General features: G+C 39.3%; 1 protein-coding gene across 1 annotated transcript in view; it reads left to right on the forward strand.

Moving 5' to 3' along the window:
* The first annotated feature begins 1,851 nt into the window (after positions 1-1,851).
* Positions 1,852-22,572, forward strand: part of ANKRD31 (ankyrin repeat domain 31) — a 59,661-nt gene continuing 38,940 nt past the window's right edge. Inside the window, 9 exon segments of the mRNA XM_027883129.1 lie at positions 1,852-2,336; positions 3,072-3,127; positions 4,786-4,865; positions 8,219-8,265; positions 8,870-8,964; positions 9,977-10,017; positions 15,929-16,606; positions 19,702-19,826; positions 20,270-20,394. Coding sequence (XP_027738930.1) covers positions 2,086-2,336; positions 3,072-3,127; positions 4,786-4,865; positions 8,219-8,265; positions 8,870-8,964; positions 9,977-10,017; positions 15,929-16,606; positions 19,702-19,826; positions 20,270-20,394 — 1,498 coding nt within the window. The 5' untranslated portion in view covers positions 1,852-2,085.

Raw genomic sequence — 22,572 nt, forward strand, 5'->3', positions numbered from 1 at the left:
GTTTTCAGAGACCGACCTGGATGCATTCTTATGTAACCTGCTCTAAGTTACCCTGCCTTGGCAGGGAGGTTGGACTAGATGGTCTCCAGAGGTCCCTCCCAGACCCAATAATTTAGTGATTCTCTTTGGACACTGAGTCGGGTGTGACACACTATGGTTGCTGCAAGACAGCACTCCAGGCTGGCACTGCGGTTAATGTGTTTCTGAGGCTGAGCTTGTGGGCTAACACGTTCAAATAAAAAGGGTTTTGTAGTGAATGATCCACGCTTCGGCGTTCCCGAAGCTGCTGCTTATGTGTGGCACCTCATTTGGAAATATTTCTAGTAGCTCCGCATGGTGCTGTGCTGTGAAGCATTAGTGTGATCCTCAAAAAAGGAAGCGCTTATGAAAATGTTTCCTAAGAACTCCACCCAGAGTAGTTATCAGTGACAAAATCATTCACGCAAGCTCAAGATGCCCTCTTTGGTCTCATCTTCAATGCAGTACTTATATATCTTAATAATACTACTGTGTATCCATCTTTCCTGACACCTTCTTTCTTAAGTATTTCACCTTCATTAGCTGAAAACTGTAAAGTGTTACCAGTGAGATTTCTGGACTCACTTGATAGTATGCACAGCAATTACTATAATTGCATACAGATATGACTAAGCCAAAGCACAATAACAGTTTGTACGCAGGTTCAAAAATTATGTGCAAATGATATATAATTTAAGACGATCCTTAGTATCTTAGCTCTGTTTTCCACATTTTCCGTGAACATGTTTTGGCGATGTTCATGGAAATGCTAATTTTATCATGAAGTTCACTGGCAGCAGGAATCACTGCGGTGATTTGGGGTTTGAAGTCTGTGCGACACCACACGTGCTGACATCAAGTTCTCACATCTGTAGTGCTTTGTGGTGGCCTGCTTGCAGCCCAGCCCTGGCAGAGGCCATGGGAGCAGCACTGCTCCACTGCCAAGCAGATGGCAGGTAAAGCGGAGGCAGAGCAGCTCTGCTTGAGGGAAATGTTGTGATTCAGGGACGATCACTGAAGAGTGCTACTGCAAATACTGTGAAAGTGTTGCCAACTAATAATTTGGTTATCTCAAACATGTTCCCACTCATGAGCACATGAACCATTCATTGTGCTCAGGACAGCAGGTGAAGTGAGCTACTTGACCATGGCCGGGGAAGTGCTGCTGATTTAGGGACTCCAAACAAGACCTAGTTTAGAAAAGAGACATTGTTTTTTCTGTGCAGGGTGGAATTTTCTCAAACTTTACTCTATATACATATTTTAGAAAACAAAGTAGTCACAGTTCATTGGTTACAAGTTACTTCATTTGCTTATTAATTAGTAGTCTAGCATATCTTGGTTAAATGATTCTCTTGCTTCTCTTGCTCAGTCTTTCTCTTCTTTCAAGTTGGTGGGTTTCTTGAGTCACTGGTCTATGAGTGAGTGGTTGCAATCTTTGACAGCTGACTGCCAGACTCAAGAGGCTATGAACTGGCACAGATCCCTTCCTTTAAAAAGGGCACGGAGACCTGTGGTGCCAGCCAGGGGACCAGAAACACACCAGGTGACAAGAGACTCAGCAGGAGCCAACAACTCAACAGGAACGTTTAGTCAGGAACTATAGCAATACGATAAGGAGTAATGAGTATAAATTGAAAGAGAAGAAATTTAGGTTAGATATTAGGAAGAATTAGACAATGCGACAAGTTGCGCAGGGAGGTTGTGGATGCCCTAGCACTGGCAACATTCAAGGCCAGGCTAGATAAGGCCTTGAGCAACCTGGGCTAATGGTCCATGCCACTGGGGGTTGGGAGTAGATGATCTTTAAGGTCTATTCCAACCCTTTATCATTCTATGATTCTAAGACCCCAGACTATACAATAAAAGCTCAGCTGGTCCTTCATTCAGGGTTCCTCCTTTGAGGCTCTGAGGTCCCTCACTGATAAGGCCAGATCCTGTTTCACAACCCCCCTTCTAGTTCAGTGTAACTCTCTGGGCAAATAAGCGTTTCTGACTCGAGATGTCAGCATCAGGAGTGCACAAACGCGCAGAAGTGAACCTTTTTGCCGGCACACAGCACGGCGTATGTTCGAGCTCTGCGGCTCTAGGGAATGATGTGCGCCCAGGGCCGCCGGAGGGGCAGCGAGACGCCACCACAAGATGGCGGCCGCCGACGCCTGCGGGCGGCCGCTTGAGGAGGTGCCGGGGCAGAGCCGGCAGCTCACTATGGTGCGGCGGGGCCGCGGCGGGGATACCGACTCGGACAGCGACGAGACCGTCGTGGAGGGCTCTGTGACGGAGAGTGATATGGAGGAAGAGGAGTTCTGTAGGAGGAGGTGGTAACACAGATAGCTCTGAGCGGCACCTGCCTGGGAGAGAGCGGCGGCAGGTGTGGCGCGCTCACGGAACAGCAAGGGGCCCGCGGCTGAGGGGCTGGTCCGGGGATGAGAGTTTTGCCCTCTTTTTTCATTTTTGTTCTCTCTCTCTCTCCCCCCCCTCCCCCCTTCTCTGTTCAGAGCCATTTTGTATGCCCTTAGACTCAGAGGTTATTAGCTCCGCTGATGGCCCCGTTTATTTTCATGCACCTTGTGTGCCTTGGAGTTTGTGCCTCTAGACCTTCCTAAGTAACATTTTAGTCCACAGAAGTGAAATGCCCCAGAAACCAACCCGGAGGGAATAAACACTATTAAATGCAGTTGGTGCCAAAACTATTTCCCTGCAACTTTGACTTGATATCATTTTCATTACATTTGTATCATTTAAGACGTGGCAAAGGATTGAAAAAACCTGCAAGTGCACCTCTTTGTGCTGGCTTTGTGGCCTGGCATTTCTTGGAAATACATAAAGCAGTGATGTGCTTCAATACCCATGATTTTCTATGCAGAAAATCAGGTATATTCCTGAAATTTGGGTTTGCTGTTGGTGTTAGCACTTGCCCAGTGCTGTCCCAACGTCAGAGGCTGGGATGGGCACCTCTCTTAAACTGAGGATTTAAGAGAACTTGAACTCTTACCTGCCTTTTGAGTTTATAGGACTGTAAGGCTTAATGACATTTTATTTATTTTGCAAAGGTTGGCCTTTCCTAATGTGGACATAGCTTTAACCACTGAGATAAGTATTTCTAAAGGTAGGACGGATGCTTTTTTCAGCCTGTGTTTATTTCTTTTAACTGTTGCTTTAGATGTTACCTGAGTCTATGTTATTTATACTTCAGAGCCGCATGAAGTTCATTCTTAGGAAGTGTATGTGCTCTTTTATTATATCTGTAATTTTAGCTCATATTTTAGAAGATTCTTCACCACTTTTTTAATATTTGAAAATTAAGTTTGCTCTTGACTTTTCTATTCTTTCTATATACTATAACTGAGGGTCCTTGTCTTGGGAAGTATATGAAATATGTATGTATTTGTATGTATGTGTTTGAGCAGAATAAAATAAAATAAATGGAATCTATGCATGTAATAGTTACATGTAACTATAATTGCTTATAGTATTTTTTAAAGCTCCTTGATATTGCTAATATATCCATTCTCTTTAGCATACAAAGTTTGAGTAGATATATTTAAGTGCATTATTTTAAGTGTATCATTAAATTACTTTCAGCATAAGTGGTTGCACACTCATTTAAAGTCTTAAAATCTTCCACAATAACTCCCATAAAGTATGCTGCATGAGCAAGCATGTCTTAGTTACATAATAGTTTCACTGGTACCTCCTTTGCATTTTTATATAATATACTTGACTTACGTCCTGTAGGTTTTATTTCAGCAATATTTCGGACTGAGTATTCTTTAAGTGACACATGGTGTTCTTCCAGATTTTTATATTGTTTGTCTTTTTGCCAGTTTGAAGATCTGAGTGGACTGTCATTTTAACTACTCTGAGTTAATATAAGTCTTACCTACAGCCCATTGGAATCTGAAGAAACTTTTCAAACGGCTGTGTTTTCCTGATGCTGAACAATTTATAGCTGTTTAATAGTTTTGACTGAGGAAAGAAACATCATCCCATTTTGAACTTACCTGTGATTATCCACTGGAATTAACACCTGGCAACATTCAACATACAGAGTTTAAGGCGTGTTTGTTTGGCTCATTCTTCAGTTTGTGGAGTAGGCATTTGTCTGAGGGTTGAGTGAAGGGGTTTTGTCCCTGCAACTGTAATAGATTATGATATTTGTAGCATTCTGCCTGCCTCATGTTGTATTCAGTAAGTTGGAATTAAAATTTAATTATGCATGGGTTTGTACATACTTGTATATTAGCAATTTGGGGATGAGATACATAGCACAAATATTAATTTGATTGATGTCAGTATCAACATCTTAGTTTTCAAACTTAATGGTCCAACCTTAAGGGCTTTTTTTTTCCAGAGAGAATGTCTTTCTTTGTATAGTCATTAAAAAAACTACTCCATGTAAGAGTACAAGTATATTTTTAGTCAAATGGATCAGGCAGCTTACCAAAGTTGCAGTTCTTAGTTTAAAAATGAGAGGAAAGAGTTAATCTCCAATACAAACTCAAGGAGGGTCCCAGAACACGAAGTGAAATAAATTTCTCCCCCTGGCTGGTTTTATTAACTTTTGTACCATTCATTGTAGTTTCAAAATCTAGTGAGATAGATTATTTGGCCTCTTAAATCCGTTGCGTCTCAGAAGCTTTGATGCATGTACCTCAATTACTGACTTATATAAAGGTGTGTGCAATTACAGAAAGTTATGTAGAAATTAAGGCAATCAAAACTTTAATTACTGAGGATTTTTGTTTGTTTGTTTGTTTTTTCTAGGAGATCATTCTCCAGAAATCTGTTTTATACAGAAATTTGATGACCACAAATACTGTCAGAAGGAAGACAAGATAAATACAGTAAGTACACCAATGATAATGTCTCCTGTAAACATATCTAAGGATTATTACTAAAACCACTGGGCCTCCCTTTGTTTACATGCAAAAGGGTCTGGTGGCTTACAGATGAAGTGAATTTCATCTTGTCACACGTGAAGCATGTTGTCTCTAGGAATGTCTATTCCCTGGTATTTTGTGAAGTATCTCATATGTGAAATTTCCTCTCAAATCTGAGGAACAAGCCCAGGACAAAGACAAAGAAGTCGTGGAGCACAGACTTTTTAGTATGTTCCCTTCAGGAGCTGAAAGGTAACCATCTGGATTGACTGTGCCGGAACACACCCTTGGTTACTCATTGTGAGATCAGCTTTGATCCAGTGATTGAACAATTGTTTCTTTCAAAAGGAAAGAGATAATAATCTGAAATGCAGAATAAAATGTCTACTTGCATAATGACGAGGTAATAGTTTTACTCTATAGATAATTCTGCATTCCCTAATCTACTAATTAGCCTACCTTTTAATGTATTTAATATGATTGTTAGCTGACCCATAAACCTCTGTTCAGCTGAGCAATGAGTTTGCACCTGCATATGATGCGGTCGTGAAATAATTAGAGACAAACAGGTTCTCTGCTTTTAATTGTGACTGTCACACCATCATTAGCACTGTGGATTCACCAGTTCAAAGCCCACAATCTGTGTAACCTTCTTCCAGTAAAAAAGAGGTATTTTTAAAAGGGCTAAACTGTTTCTTAGATGACAAAAGCTATGTTGAAAAAAGGCACTTCTACTGGAGTGAATGTTTTTACAGCTCATTATAGGATTGCAAATAAATTTGTCTCAACTGACAGTGTGGAAAACAGTGAACAAAATTCCAAAAGATGCTGTTATTTCAATGACTTTTCTCTGTAACTTTATTTTGCTTCTTGCATGCCCCAGGATTGTCTTGGCTGAAGTTTATTATGGTTTTTCAAGGATGGAGAGAATAAGGGAAGTGCACATTTGTTCTCTTCCTTTCCACTCTAGGAGCTGATCTGACTAGCCTCTTGCTAACCTATGTCTTTGGCTTCATCGTTACCAGCAGATTAGCCAGTCTGCAATCCTAGTAAGGGATTCTTTCAAGTCTAAGGACAAATATCCAGTACACTAAAGAAAAGGTCAGAAAAGCAAAGAAACCTAGTACTTCTAACCAAATAGTTGGGGTACTCCTTGCTAGATTTTCGGAGGGGAGACCTGTATAGCATGCCACTGGCAGCTTGGTCATGCAAAGCTTGGGGACAGTGTAAAAATTAAATCTTTATTGAATACTGTAAGGAGTGGTATTGACCTGTCATGTTTGATACCCACATGAGTAGGTTGCACTAGTGTGGCTCTTCCAACTGCTCCAAGAGCCAGCATGGAATGCAGTTACATAGAAGGTTTCCTTCTACTGTGTCTTAAGAAATGATCTTACATGAGTACAGGATTTAGATGTGATGTGATATGAGGGTCATGCAGCCTGGACTGGCTGTGATTTTTTTCAGGAAATGTAACATCCGTTCCAGTTGTTCCAGAGAGTCTTAGCTATCTTTGGATGGGCTGGGGGAAGGCTTGTGATTCTGCAGTCCTATCTTTGATTCCATCATGTAAGAAATTGTAATTAAGAATTTTCTTCCACGAGAAATGCAGTAGACATACATCAGATTTTGTAGGATCCAGGTTCTTTTCAACTGACAAATCATTTTCCTTATCTTTTAACACCCTATTCCATGGCTTGTTCAGGCAGGTGTCACGATTGTAAGTTTGTGCTTTCACTTTTCCATACTTTGCTTTTCTTACCCTGTTTGGTGAAGTGCGCCTAAAATTGTTAGGTAACACCTGACAGCTGTTTAGCATTAGTCTTTCTTTGGACCACATCCAGAGTCCCCTCATATAGTTTGCTGTATAAATAAGTGTTGAAATTAAAAAAATTATTAGGATTTTGCAGGAATTTCCTTCCAAAAACAAGAGGCAGGACAAAAAGCTGTTCCTGTACTTCCAGTCAGTCACCACAAATCGTATTTGTGTAACTCACATGATCTGAGAAGACCCTTCAACCATTGAGCAATATGCGGATTTTGCTTAGAACTTATATTTTTAGCAGGAAAATACCTCCTTTGTCTTCTGAGTTATAAGGGTCATTCACTGAGCTTTTAAGAGCAGCGTAAAGCAGTCAGAGTGGTTCAATAGCTATTCTGTTATTCTCTTGACCTTGCCTGGTCTCTGAATAATGTCTTGTGTAAATATTCAGGCTGACTCACCTGAAGGGTGTTTTTAAGCGAAGTCAATAGTTTTCTGTGAACTGTCCCAATTGCCATATTTTGGAATTATTTCAGTCGATAATTGTTGTACAAACTAAAGACTCTCTTCTGTTCCAGGAAGCTTTTTAGCAGTCCTGCTACTGGGCAGTCTCCACCTGTTACTCTCCAGGTCATTGTTAAGATGGTTGTGTCTGCACCGAGGTGCTCTTTCCCAAAATCTTCCTAGTGCTGTTGATGTCTGCTGTATGTCAATGATTAGTTTAAAGTTACAGCCAGTGTGTAGAGAGTTCACTAGTAATACCCAGTCTTCAGTTCATCGGTGAGAGAACCATTCTGCAGTTCACTTGTCTATCTTAATCATTCCTAGTTTGCCTTAGACTTTACATAAAGGCTCCTTTTTATGCATTGGAAAAGGTATATAAAGGCTTACATACTTTATAAAGTATACAAAGGCTCAGTTTTCCATACTGGAGGAGATCTCTTCTTTATGTACAAAGGCACAAAAAGCAGATCCAAGCTCTTTGTACTGAAGAGTTGGAATTCGGCACCTGCTTTGACATTACCCTCATGCTCTTTCCTGTGCTGACATGTGGCAGCCCTGCCACTTAGAGCTTGCTGATGTGCAGGTCTTGAAGTAATTAAACTGTGCTGTTTACAGGGATATTGAGAGTACTATACTGAGCTTCACAGTCTCTGGAGCAGCACCCTTTTTTATTAATGAAAAAAGGGAGTTGTTATCAAAAGAAGATAAAAACTGTGAGTTGAAGTTAAACCTTGTGTTTTGGTTCTTTGAGGTGTAAAACATCAAAGTTTGAAGCACTCATGTCTTAATTGCATGGGTATGTTTTCCTTCTGGGTGAGTGTTAGTCTTCCACAGTCTTATTTTTCAACATTTTTCTCAAATAGTATAAATAAAAAAAAGATTTAAGCAGAATACTTTTGTGTCTTATTAGTAACATATGTAATGATAAGATCTAAAAATTGCATTCCCAACTCAATTACAGAAAGAAGGAGATAGGCAATTGGCAATAAAACAACAACAAAAAAAAAGTTAAGTACTTTGTTGGCTATCTTGTTATTTTTTTTTTCTCTAGATACTTCAAGAGGCATACACATGTGACCAGTCTCAGTCTCTGCTGCAGTGAGTATAATACATCATATAGAAATTCCAGTCAGGCATACTGTAAATAATTCCATTATACATCCATTTGTATGTTATTTTATTCTCAGTATACTACTGAGAAACAGTTTTCTTGTTTGCTTAGTGAAGGATCTGTATTTATGTCACAGGTAGTTCTATGTTCAGTATATACCTGGATTTATTTATATTGATGATATTACCTTTATTGGTTTAAGAGCATAACCAACAAGAGTAACAGAAGTTGGAGAAAACCCTTAGACAAACAAAAATTTATAACAAGTAATACTAGACCTTTCATTCATGGAAGCTATGGAAGGTTTTCAGCAGAAACATAGAAAGAACTAATAAAAAAAACAGGAAAGGCCATTATTTCACTTAGAGAATGAATGTGCAAACATAGCTAGTTCCATGTAGGAAATCCGGAAGTCTTATTTGTTGCATGCTCTTGTAAAATAAAAGTGTACCTCTGAAATAACTGCAACTGTTTTCTTGAATAATGATTAGGACGAAATTACAGAAGTAAACTCGAAGTACTGTAAAAATTTTCATAAGATGAGCAGATTACAATTCTTTAAGAACTTCTTATTATATTACTTAATTCTAGGAATTGGATAAAGTGTTCATCACCTACTGAAAGTATTTCTAACTCTGGTTTTTCACTAAATGCTGCAGTAGAAGAACAGCAACTTAATTCTGTAGGTATGTTGTACAAAACTAGAAGTTGTTCTAGCTGTGCCAAAGTCCTTTGAGAAAATAATTTGAGAAGTTGAAGATGAATATCCATGTAGATTTATTTAGAATATATGTGTTTTTTCCAACACTTGTTTAGTTTTTATAGTCATGGACTAAAAGTTCTGGTTTTGTAAGTGTTCTGCTAGGATTGTTTGAAGAAGTAACTGTTTTCTCAATCCAGTGCTATATATCCAGTTTAAAATTATTTAATTGCTGTGGAATTTTCTGACAAAAGTTATAGACCTCATAAATATTCTCAATACTCAAGTGCCATATGGAGGTATAAGATACACAGGTCATTGAGAGTTCCCAAATGTTTTTTACTAACATGTCCAAGACTCAGAGGCATCTGTAAGAAAGAAGAAACGGAAATGCTACTATTCCTCATATCTGTATGTCACTTAATGCTACTTTAGTTGTACCTCCATTCCTCTGTGCTCCCAACAGTGCAGGACTACCCCATGTATTTAGCTGTCTTCTGGCTTTACCTTATTTTTGCTAACCCTACAGAAAAACACTCACTTTATTTCTGATGAGGAAATTGCCAGGGAGTCATGTGAATGTCAAAACAGGGTGATAGAAACAGAAGGGTTGGGATCATCCCTTTCCAGAGGCAGTAAATTATTAGGTTATTTTAGCAGTATTGTCTAATTGCATTAGAATTAGAAGAGAGGGCAGGGGATAAGTCTTACCCTGTGGAATGGGTGGCAATACCGTCTGCTGACAGTCTTTGGAAAGACAGGCCTCTAAACCACAGTGAAGAAATGTGACAAAATAGCTCTGGGATATAATTTACTGGCTAACAGAGCCTAACTAGAAATTTTATTGTCAGTTCCATTTAGGGAACACGACTATTGTAATTTTTAAGGTTTGAAACTTTAGACTTAAACTTACGAAATGGTGCCAATTTTTAGAGGCAATGAGAACTTTCAGAAGTGGAAAGTAAAACTGAAATATTTGTCTACTCTCCTTAATTTAGATATCAAATTGAATGGATTTCAAAAGGATTCAGAAGAAAAAGTAAGTGTATTTTTACAAGAGAATGTATATAAAATATCATATAATTTATTTAGCATTATAGAGTATTTTACTGAAAAATGTCTGTTTCTTTCATTTTAAAAAGCAAACACATAGCTGTTGAAACTGTTACTGAGCTTTAAACAACTTTAAAGCCAAACTTTATTTTCTGCTTTTTAGATAAGAACTGTAATTCCTAAGCTTGCAGAACACAAGGGTAGGAGCACAGCAGTGAAAGGGAAGTGGGAAAGACATCATCATGACACAGAATCTGTAAGGGCTGTTACTTAAGATAAAGCAATGAAGACTTGGAGTAGCTTAAAATTTTTCCCACCAGTGAAAGTTATGGGAAAAGCATTATATTTGGAAAGTCTCTGAGGAGGAATAGATCTGTAACTACCTTACTGATTGAGGTAATAGTTGGGGAAAAAGCAACTATTTTTTTGGTATAATTCACCAAAGGTAGATTTGAGACCAGTATGGCAAATTGTTCATGTCATGCAGCAAATACCCTTGATGACCAGGGCCAAGTATTCTTTGCCTTGGGAACAAAGGGAAAAAAATTGAAATCTCCTAGGCTTTTCTTTTCTGAAAAATATGCAGCTATCAATATAAGCCTATAATACCAAGTTTATTAAATGAAACATTCTCATTGCACAGAATTAGTCCAACAGAACAAAATCTAAATGCTTTGAAAGAGAGATTGTCTATGATTAATACCCTCTGGAGAACAGGCAGGTTGAGTGCATTGAGAATATCTCCAGAGAGGATATTTTAGGAGACTGGAGAAAGAAGGTTGGAAATCACTGCAGTGAATTATACTTTTTGGATATTGGTTGATATTGGCACTGGCAAGATGTGAATCCTACAGAAAGATCTTTAGTGAGAGGAACCAAGGGCCATCCCTTACTGATTTGCAGCAAGGGCAGGACAGACACCTTGACAACCAGCAGTGAGTCAGTGACCATTTTAGTTTTGTGTGTCCCTGGGAACACAAGGTAAATCTGTAGATTAAGATAATCTGCATAGAATTCTGACACCACAAAATTAGTCTTGCTGTGTTTCCTTGACCTTGGTGACATAGCAACACTGGTTTCTGTTGTGGTTAGTCTGTCAGTAGTGGGGTCAGTACTGTTCAACATCTTCATTAGTGGCCTGGGAAATGGAACAGAATGCACCCCTTGGCAAGTTCAGAGATGGTACTGGGAGGAGTGACTTATATACCAGATAGTTGTGCTGGCATTCAGAGGGATCAGGACAGATTTGAGAAGGGGCAGAGAGAAATCTAATGAAATTCAACAAAAGGAAGTGTGAAGTACTGCGTCTGGGGAGAAATAACCTCAGGCACTAGTACAGCTGAGGACCAGCTGATTGGAAAATAGCTCTGTGTAGAAGGACCTGGACCCTCTACTCTGGTCTTGTGAGACCTTACCTGGAGTACTGAGGTCCAGCTCTGGATGCAGGAAAGACATGGACCTGTTGGTCCAGAGGATCCAGAGGAGGGCCATGAAGATGATCAGAGGGCTGGAGCACCTCTCATATGATGATGGCAGGCTGAGACAGTTGGAATTGTTTAGCCTGGAAAAGAGGAAGCTCTAGGGAGACGTCATTGCAGCCTTTCACTGCTTTGAAAGGGCTAATAAGAACGATGGGGACAGACTGTTTCCTTGGGGCCTGTAGGGGTAATAGTTTTAAGGTAAAGGAGGGTCGATTCAGATTAGATATAAGGAAGGAATTTTTTATAATGACGGTGTTGAAATACTGGAAGGGGTTGCCCAGAGAGCAGGTAGATGCCCCATCCATGGAAACATGCAAGATCTGATTGAATAGTGTTCTAAGGAACCTGATGTACTTGAGAACGTTCTGGCCCATGGCAGGAGCATTGGACTACTGCCCATTCTGTGATTCTGTGACCTTCCATGTGAGGACAGGCTGATAGAGCCAGGATTGTTCAAGCTGAAGAAGAGAATGCTGAGGGGGATCTTACCACTTGTATATGAGCATCTGACAACTAGGAATGAAGATAAGGGACACTGACTTCTCAGTAGTGCCTACTGATAGGACAAGAGGAAATGGACACAAATTCAAAAGAAATTGTGAAATCTGAAATCTCATCTAAACACAAAAACATACTTTTTAACTGAGAAGAGGTGTCAGACACCAAAACACGTTTCCTGGAACAGTTGTGCGTTCTCCACCTATGTCCTGACTGGACATAGTCCTGGGCAACCTGCTGCAGCTGACATTGCTTGAGCAGCAAGGTTGGACTAGTTGGCTTCAAGAGGTCCCTTCCACCCTCACACAAATGTGTGATTCTCTGTGCCTCCTTCATGTGCCAGTATATTGCAGTAGTCTCCAGCAAAGTGTTCTTACAGAAACTGATAGTGTTGATCTCTCTGAAAGCTTAATTCTTCTGTAGTGATTCTCTTGCATATTTGTATTGAACAGATGAACTTCTCTGCTGTTGTTTTACTCAGAGCTATCAGATACAGGAGTCCACTTAATATTTCTACTCCACCCTTTATTTATACTGCAGTATTAGTCATTCCCTTTTTGTGTTGTAACATTTGTAAGTCACAGGCTGTGACACCCAAAAGCCTAAAATTTCTTGGTAACTTTCAAATTGTTCTCAAACATATAGGAAAAAAGTCCTTGTGTGTCATGATTCACCAGCACCAAGGTGATGTGAATGTCCTGCTGGCTGCTGGAGCTGCCAGGCCAGATTTAACCTTGCTCGTGTAGTGCACAAGGAGAGGGAAACACCTAAGGCTTGGCAAAGCCTGGCTCACTCACTGGCCTTTGATGCAGTGCAAGTACTAACGTACAGTTTTTATATCTGTTTTGTTGGTTTTTCTGCGAGACATCTTCTTGACTTCCCTGTCTGCCTGTTTCCTTTGGTGCTGGGTTGTGAATCAGCTGAGGCTGGAACTGACTGTGTCTATGCTGAGTTGTTACTCAGTGCACGCTTACGAGGGAGACAAGACATTCTGGCTGATGCCACGTCACCAGGATTTGTGCCTGGCTAAAGGAGAGCTGTGATTTGGGTTTGTACTGCGAATAATTAAGACATGAGAATACTGGGATTTAAATCAAGTTTTTTGAAGTAGTTTGACCAGTGGAAGAGATTCATAGATGCCAGGACATGGTTGGCATAAAATAATCAATGGCATTATGCCAAAGTGGTACATTTTTTACATAGAAACCCCTATTTAAAATTAATTGCTTGAAGTAGCTCTTCTGGTGGAAGATGGTCCTGAAACTGCACTTACCACAGTGTTGATACTTGTTCCTCATTTGAGAGAAACTTAGGTATATTCAAACCATATTTACCAGGCTGGGGTCAACAGAAGAGAGAACTCTCAGTTTTGATGCTGGTCACAGCTGGCTCAGCTTTGCTTCTTCGGCAGCTCCTCTGCTGCTTTTCAGCAGATGGTTGAAGTTACAGGGACTTTAGACAGTGGGGCTTTTAAGTGTCTTTATGCATAAGTGGCAGCTGAGGAGGGGTTTTAGGGAGGGGAAGTTTAACATTTTTTTATGTTCTGCAGATTTTAATTATTTGTAGAGCAAGACCCACAGGATTTTGCCAACAGAAATGAGTGCTAAAGAAGTTTAGGCATCTGTAGTTGGACAGGAGTTTTTTGAACACGTCACATTTACAGGTTGGATTTCAGTTGGCATTTAGGTTTTTAGGATCTTGCAAAATTAATCCTTCACTGCCTGCCTTCTGCATTAATATAGATGTAAGTTTCACCTGCCCTTTAACAAATGCACTGAGCATTTTTCTTGGGAAATTTGTAATATACATGCATGCTGTGTATACCACAGTTCTTCAAGTACAGAAGATTGTGTCAGTAGAGGTTTTTTCTGCAGTTGTTTAAAGGCTGCATATATTAGAGAAGTGGCCTAAAAAGAAAGTGTAGTTAAGTACAGCAAAGTCAGAAGTCATCATCATCATGGTTAGGCTTCGCAGATGAAGATTTGAGAGGGGCTCTACCCACGCTTGCTGCAAGCGCGCTGATGGCTAAAAAGGCCAATGCGAGATAGACAAGTCTGGTTGCAGAAGGCACAGCAGAAAGACTCCCCAGGTGATATCGACGAGACGCGATTCTTTCTGTGTTGTCTTTTCTCCTCGAGAGTGATCCTGCGTGTGTTCTCAAAAGCAGCAGCAGCGTTATAGATGGTGTGTCTTCAGGCCTCCCGATTGGAGGCCAGGGCAGACCAAGGGTGGTGATCAATATGGCCAAGGCTGAGGGATTGTTTCAGGCAGTCCTTGTATCTCCTCTTTGGGGCTCCTCTCTTGTGGCAGCCAGTGGCAAGTTCCCCATAGAGCACGATCTTAGGGAGGCGTCAGTCCTGCATCCTGGAGACGTGCCCTGCCCAGCACAGCTGTGTTCTCAGCAGCATGGCCTCAATGCTCGTGGCTGCTGCCTGTTCAAGGACAGACGTGTTGGTCACATAGTCAGTCCAGTGGATGTTCAGGATTGTACGGAGGCGGCGCTGATGGAAGCGTTCTAAGAGACGCAAGTGGTGGCGGTAAATGACCCATGATTCAGATCCATATAAAAGAGTAGACAGTACAGTGGCTCTGTAAACGCTGATCTTTTCTTCATGTGTTTGTTTTGCCACACTCTTTTATGGAGTTTACCGAAAGCACTGTATGCCTTTGCTAACCTGTTGTCTATTTCTGCATCAATCTTACCGTCTGAGGAGATGATGCTTCCCAGGTAATTAAACTGCTGGACTGATTTGAGCTCTGTTTCACCAATGGTGATATGGGGATGATGGGAGACTTCCTGAGGTGCAGGCTGATAGAAAACTACTGTCTTCTTCAAGCTGGATGCAAAGCAGGATGTTAAACGTACAGCAAAGTCAGAAGTAACCAGTACTTAAAAAGGAACAATTAGATACAAAGGTATAAGATAGGAAAGGGCTGCCTGAGGAGTAATTTTTCAACAAAGAAGCAGGGATTTATATTTACTTACAAACTGAATGTGAGTCAATGCTGTCAGATTTCTGCCCTGTTTTGCTGTGTGTGAGCTTTATTGAAATCATGTTACCAGTGGTTAAAGGTTTCTTGCACTGCCCAGTATTGCCACATGCTGGCAGCAAGACTCCAAAAATGCATTGAAAGATACTTTTTTAAGATCCAGCCTTACTAAATAAGAGCACTATTATATACAAATGTTATATAGAAAAATATATGATTTAGGTTGGTGGAGGCATCATACTTTCTTCTGCAGAACATTTGAAACAGGGATAGGGAAAAAAATGAAAAAGCTCTTTCTTGGTTTGAAAAAGGGTGCATCTGTTGAAAGCAGCTCACAGTGGTTAGAAAAACAGAAGCAGCATTACATTTTGAAGAACAGTTGTGCCTTTGTATTCTGTACTCGGTGTGGAAACTCAAATATGGAAACTTCTCAAAACTTTTAAGCTTTTGAACTGAAGCTTGTGAGGCACAAATATTCCACATCTGCATGGGATACACATCATCAAAACTCATATGTTGTGTTTTAGTAACTATGTGTTTTGTATTATTATGAATATGTTTACTTTCATTATTTCTGGTTGTCAAAAATTTTAAGTTACTTTCTTTTAAAGCCTTTTAATACCCTCAGGTCACTGGCAATGGCATAGTATCTTTAACAGATCTAGTCTGTCTTGCTCTGGATTTTCACTGCTGTGAAAGTCAAGAGCTGAAGTGATCTACTTTTGCAACTGAGACCTCAGTCTAAGTAAGCCTTGTTGCAATTGTGTGAAGGAGGGCTTTGAGTCTTGTAGTTTATGCAAAAATTAATAATGAAATATGCATATATATCTCTGTATGTAGATTACTTCTAAAGTGAATGTTAATTAAATGCTTTTTAGAAAGATTGTTCCATTCCTTTTTGTAAACTTTTTTTTTTTTAATTTTTAGATTACACAAAAATTAAGTAATGAAGATCTCTCTCCAGAAATAAGCCTCTATCTAGATGGCCCTGTGGAAGACATAACAGTTCTAAATGAACAGACACCAGAAGATACATTTCAACATGTTTTAGATGATTGCCACATCTGTGACAATCATCTTGTGACCTGTGTGACCCCTGTTGACACTGATAACGTAGTAGAGGAGCATTCCCTTAACAATAATACAAACCTTTCTCTCGCATCCCCAAGGAAGATTTTCATGGATGTATTCACTGAACAGACTATAAGGACTGGTGGATTTGATGACAGTGCTGTGTTAAGATCCCCTGGTGATTCTGAGAGTCTTAAAGTGATAAACCCATTGCCTGACATGTTAGAATGTCAGGGTCATGCATTTTCCATTGATCCATCAGCAGCTGAGAGCAGTGATGCCCTGCCAGTAGAGCTTGTGAGGCCTCTGGATGCCTTGTCAGGATCTGTGGTACAACCTGTCACTTCTGTGGTGCCAGCTGAGAGACAGCTTAACACCGAGGGAGAGCAGCTGAGTTCAGAACCCAGTATTCCCCAGTTAGATGATGACTGTACACAAATAACAAACGTGATGGACCCTCAACTTGCTAGAAGTCAGGTGGAAGGAATAAATGCCTTCAGAGGATCTGACTCTCAGAGGACAACAAATGAGCAAGTATATACACATGTTAATTCATATTTGGAAATCTCTGTTTATCATAAAATATTTTATAATAGCCAAATTACTTGGAGATGGGAATCTTAGGAAAGAATAAACTGGCATCAGTAATTTGCATGTTTAAATCATTTAAGTTGTTTTTATTTTAAAAGTTCAGTAGTGTATTTTCTGCTTTGATATATCTATGTGATGAAGAAGTTTAGCCTGCTACGAGAGGAAATACTATTAAAGTTAATTCATTGACTGATGTGGACATCTAGAATCAGCATAGAAATTTCAAAACCTCTAGATTTCTACCCCATACAGTTCTGGTTTTTCTCCAGGCTGTAGTGTACTGTTTTCTTCTGTTGCGTTTCTCACTGCTGTAACTTAAAAATGCTTTGCAAGTATTATAAAATAAATTCACCTGTGTCTTTTCTGTAGTCTGCAAAGATTGCTCAATGGGGATTTTTCATATATGTTTTTAGAGGATTATTTATTTGATCTGCTTATGTGAGACTTGCTGAAAAAATTAGGCATGGATTTATGTCCTCCCCTAGAGAAGTCAGTGTATGTGTGGACACAGCATATGATCCTTCTTGTTACACCTTCTGCTGTAAAGGAGTTCTAGAGTAGGTAGTTTGTATTCAAATGCAAAAATCGGGAAAGGCGAATGAAGGGAAAGCAACGCCATAATCTCTTCCTATTTAGATTATAATAAGGGAAAGAGAAGGACACATAGTAGATGTATGTTTATGCTACAGAATGTGATAGGCATCTCTTGTAAACCTGTAATCTGATTCTCTGATCTGTGTCGTCTTTGAATAATCTGGAGCTGCAAATCAGTCATCAGTCACATATAGCCAGCTCTTTAGGTGGATTTACAACCACTTTGCTTCCCCACAATGGTAGAAAGCATCCAAAAACTATGAGTTAATTCTGTCTTCACGTAGTGGTATTAACTGAATATCATAGCATGTAATAGCTATGTATAGCCACATAGCATGTGGCACAAAGGTGGCAATTTCAAGGTGCTGAAAGGTCTCTCATATAATTATCTCCGAACCATAGCACATTACAAAGCTCTTTCAGTGAAGTGTTGATTTCTGAAATTTGTAGCATAGCTGTGTGAAGCTTTATGCATAGATCTACTCAAAATCACAGTTAAGATTATGAAATAGAGTTTTGTGGAAATGGGTATCTATGACCTCTTGTTGATTAATACTCAGTTTTAGCTTTTTTTGTGTCTTCATATGGTGTTCTTGAAGGCAGGAAGTAAGGAGGCAATTTAATGAGAAAAAAAAAATCCCAGTTAATAACTGTTAAATTCTAACAGTATATTCTTCACCTTGGTCTTTTCTCATTCTTGTTTCTACAGAGTATTCTTGTTGTGGTGAAACAAGTACCCAAAAGAGGAGAGCCTGTCCTGTCCTGTAGATGCAGTCAGGGTTCTAGATAGCCCATTTATTTTAGTATACGGTCTCTAATACAAGTGTGAGGTTTCTTGTCATTGAAATGTTTTCTTCTTCTTCTCTAACCATCAAAAAGTACTGCTGTGGTAGTTTTGTAAAGTAACATATTTGATTTTCCCAAAGTACCATAGAATCATAGAATCATTAAGGTTGGAAAAGACCTCCTAAGAACATCGAGTCCAATCATCCAACCGTGAACCACCCTGTTCACCACTAAACATATCCCCAAGTGCCACATCCATATGTTTTTTGGACACTTCTAGGGATGATGGTTCCATTACTTCCCTAGTTAACCTGTTCAAATGCCTGACTATTCTGTCAGTGAAGAAATTTTTCCTAATACCCAGTCTAAACCTGCCCTGGCACAACTTGCACTTATTTCTTCTCATCCTGTCCCTTGTTACCTGGGAGAAGAGGCCAATTCCCACATTACTACAACCACCTTTCAGGTAGTTGCAGAGAGTGATAGGAGCCACTCTCAGCCTCCCCTTCTACAGGCTAAAAAACCCCATATCCTGCATTGGTATGCATCATCCCTCGATCCAGGAGGACCACTTTTGGGAAAGCAATTCACCTCTTCTGGTGAATTAAATCTTTAGCACAGAGTAGCCTCTCTGCTAAATATGTCAATTAAAAAAATTATCAGTGAATTCTCCATTTCTATTAGTATCCCAGGAAAGAACTATCAAGTCCTCCCATGGCACTGAGAAAGAATTTCTATGTATGTGTGTTGAGGGTGTGTCCTAAAAGCATTCAGCATTACTCAAGTGAGGAATGAACTAATGAGTACCCAGGTTTCAGCAGCTTGAGTGGTACACAACAGTGTGTCACACTCACTTGACTAAAACAGAGAATAAACTTAAGAAACTCAAATTAACTTCCATGGGATGACCTGTCTTTAGGGTGGGATTTCTCTCTATAACTGTTAAAGATAAGTCTCTGGTATACATGAGTCATCATTTGCACCCCCTAGGATGAGTGAATCACTATCATCCCTGAAAGTAACTCTTCCTCTTAATCAGTGGTGGGGGTAATCAGGGTGCCTAGTGACATCTAGTTGCCTGGCTTTTGGAAGGCTGAAGGTTAGTGAAGTGAATCTCATCCATAGTTTTGTGGCTCAGGGATGGTATGTCTTTAGAAATAACTTCTCAGTTGGGAGTCACTGAACTTCGTGTGAAACATGGTTCTTACCTCGTGTATGTTTCTAGGCTTCTGCAAGGGTGAGATAAGATGGGCCAGCTTAAGACATCTGTAACATCATCTAATTTTTCAGGACAGGAGCTCATGTCTATAGGAAACTGAAATGAATCTCTTAAGTCAATTCTTATGTCCAGATAACTTCCAGGTAGAACAACTTTTGTTCACTGTCAGCCAGCTGAGATTTAGGTTTCAAGTTGTGATTCTGAGTATCCTAATTCTCTTGGCTATTTCTGTCAGGAGCACATGTATAGCATACTACTTCAGAATCTGTAGAATTCCAGTTATTCACTTAAGCAACACCTCTGCTGTCTGTGAAGACACACACCATTTATAATGTTCTTGGAGCTCTTTTATGTACTTTTATGCCCTTGTTTTACTGCATGCTTACTGATTGCTTGTAATATTTCTTTTCTTTTTTTATCACAACCTGTGGATGATCAGCAGAGAGAGAAAGAAGTAATTTCAGATTACTGGGATGCCACCTCTAGTAAAAAGCAAACTGGTGAGGGACATTCACATTCAGTGGAGCTTACAGCATGTGCAGAAACAGCCCCAGCAAAATCAAGGTAAGTGAAGCAGTTGAGAGACTTCCTCAGGAAGGTAGAGAGATTGTGTTTCCTCTCACCAGAAAACAGTTGAAGAGACTCAGCAGAGAATGTCTCACAATGGCAGTGTAGGAAGAAACAAACCTAAGGATTTTGAGAAATTAATGCATAATATTCTTAATTTTTAAAAAATATTAATGTAATAAATACAATGCATATGGAGTACTCATTTGTCACGTGAATGAATTTAAATGATCAAAAGGTGAAGGTTTTACCTTTTATTCAAAGATCTGCAGGTTAGTTTCTCTGGATTTACTCTTTATTAAGTACTACCTAAATTAGCCTGTGTATTTGCATGCTGTTACTTACTTTTAAAGTCAAATATGTTCATATTCTTACCTCTACTGTAAACACTGATTTATATAGAGAATATTTCTGTTGATTCTAAGCAAATCTTTTGTCAGTAAAATTCAGAAGTCTACTTCTAAAGACAAGCAGAATCTAGAAACCAGAATGTGGCAAGAAATAATTCTGAATGAGTTTACAGAAGCTAGTCAGAGGAAGAGCAAGAGAATTGACAACAAACGGAGTAAGATATTCTATACTGTTCTCATACAGATAATTTTATTATTTGAAAAACTATACTGAATCAAATACAATTAATAACCTTTCCAATATATTGTGGCATGAATTTCTTTTTAAAAGATGATAGAAACATTAATTTTAATAATTAAAATTATTGATAATTTCTCTCACTTCTGAAAACCTTCATATTACCTACCTAACAATTGATCTGTTTGCATAAACTCCCTAAGAATCATGAGAAGTTTTTCAGGATGCAATTTTTATCACAGTGTTTTATATGAAAAAAAATTACAATGTATTCTGACAAGAAGAAAAATGTTCTCATGCAGAGTGAAAAGGTATATAAATGACATGCATTTATATATCCTTCTATCATTCAGTGTTCTGTGTGCAACTTCATTCTCAGGGCAGTGCCATCTGCAAGAATTGACCTCCATAAAAAAGTTTATTCTATTTTGAATGCCTGGTATTGTTATCCTGTCTACAGGATTATAGGACCTTCACTGCCACAGTTATGGACCACCTTTTGAAGTGTTTTTCTTTGCAGTGTGCTTTGTCAGACAGAAAGATTGCTGCTTTTCATCCTTTGAAGATACATGCAGATAAGTTATTTACGTCACAGAGGAATTTTGTAAGAGGATAAAGGACCTCCTCACTTACATGCTCACTCCAGCACCTTTAAGACTGGAATCTTAGAAGTTGTTTTTGTGGGGTTTTTTGTTTTGTTTTGCTTTTTAAAGGCCTTTTAGTTGGGATTTATCTATGAATCTACAGTAATTTAAACATCTTACAAAGTTTGAAAGTATTTGAACTGTAACAGAACTTACAAAATGTGAAGAATTCTACCTCCAATTAACAGACCTTCTCTTTTGCAAGATTTTAATTATTCATGGTAGAAGCACTATGTTGATGAGATTTAAAGTGGAATGAGTAGCTGCTCCTCTATTTTAAAATGGCTTACTAGTTTCCGCTCAGTAAATAAGCTGTTGGTTCTTTAGCATGATTTCTGCAGAAAGAGTTGCAATGCCTGTAGAGGTAGCTTTGCATTAAACCAGTCTAGCAAGTTTATCTCCCTTTTGTGTCAGATCTAGCAGTCAAGAGCCTGTGACTCACCTTAGTTTGATAATTCTCTGAGAAAACAGCCCCATGATGAGTTTCATTTGGGCCAGCACAAGGTCAGGCGCATGGAAAGCAGTAGGGAAGGCAAGGTGGAAGTGATGGGAAATAGGTTCTCTTGAAGGAGGAAATTGAATCAGGTAAATTGTAGCATAGAGCTGCACCTTGTTTTGTGTATGTCTCTGCAGTTTAATCCCTCCTGAACTGCTTGGCTAGTTTAGACCAGCTTTGACTAATGACTGCATATCTGAAATTATCAAGGTCTTGCAAGGCTGGGCAAGTAGAGGAGAGAGACTGTCCAGCTGAGGGAAGGTCCTGAGTAAACCCGCATCTCTTAGATTCTAAAAATCTACATAGACTCAAGAATTTAAGAAGGTTGAAAATTAGTCTAGGCTCACAGTATATCCCCATGCACAAAGTAGAGACATCAGGCTGTGTGAGTTACAGAAGAATTGTGGTTTTTAAGGTCTGTTTCTGACAACTGGGCAGTTTTAGGGCCAGAGAGACAGACCTGCTACAGCCTGTGGAGAGGAGCAGTGTATGTAGCCTGCTGTCCCAAGGGTTCACATTAGTAGATGAATTAATGGCCTAGGCCATGCACTGTGTTCTCCTGCAGGCAGTTCTCCTGTTCCTTCTTTCTTCCCTTCTTTCTTCCCTCTGTTTTTCATCAGATGCAGTAGCCAGGATGCTCTTCTCCACAGTTTTAAGGGATGCTGGAATGGCACTGCTAATGAAGTACAGAACAGCTCATCTATGTATTGGAAATTATTTCAGCCAAGATGAAAACTATGATGAATGCATAATGGGAGATAGCATTTGTTTTATATAAACTAAAAATTAAAAATAGTATCTTTTAAATATAATTTTTTATATTTAGGCCTCATATTGACCTTTCACTCATTGCAGAAAAGGCTGAGGTGGCTGTGAAGTAATGGGAAAGGTAGTCTGAGGGAGCTAATCTGAATCACTATCCTAATGTAAATACTTCCTCACAAAGCAGAGGTTTAAAAAAAAAATTACAAAATAATGGTTGATAAATTTGAGTTTTCTTAAAAGTTAAATTATT

Source organism: Empidonax traillii, unplaced genomic scaffold (genome assembly GCF_003031625.1).
Source record: "Empidonax traillii isolate 1590-97213 ecotype Southwest subspecies unplaced genomic scaffold, ASM303162v1 scaffold8:size5222938, whole genome shotgun sequence".
Taxonomy (NCBI): Eukaryota; Metazoa; Chordata; class Aves; order Passeriformes; family Tyrannidae; genus Empidonax; species Empidonax traillii.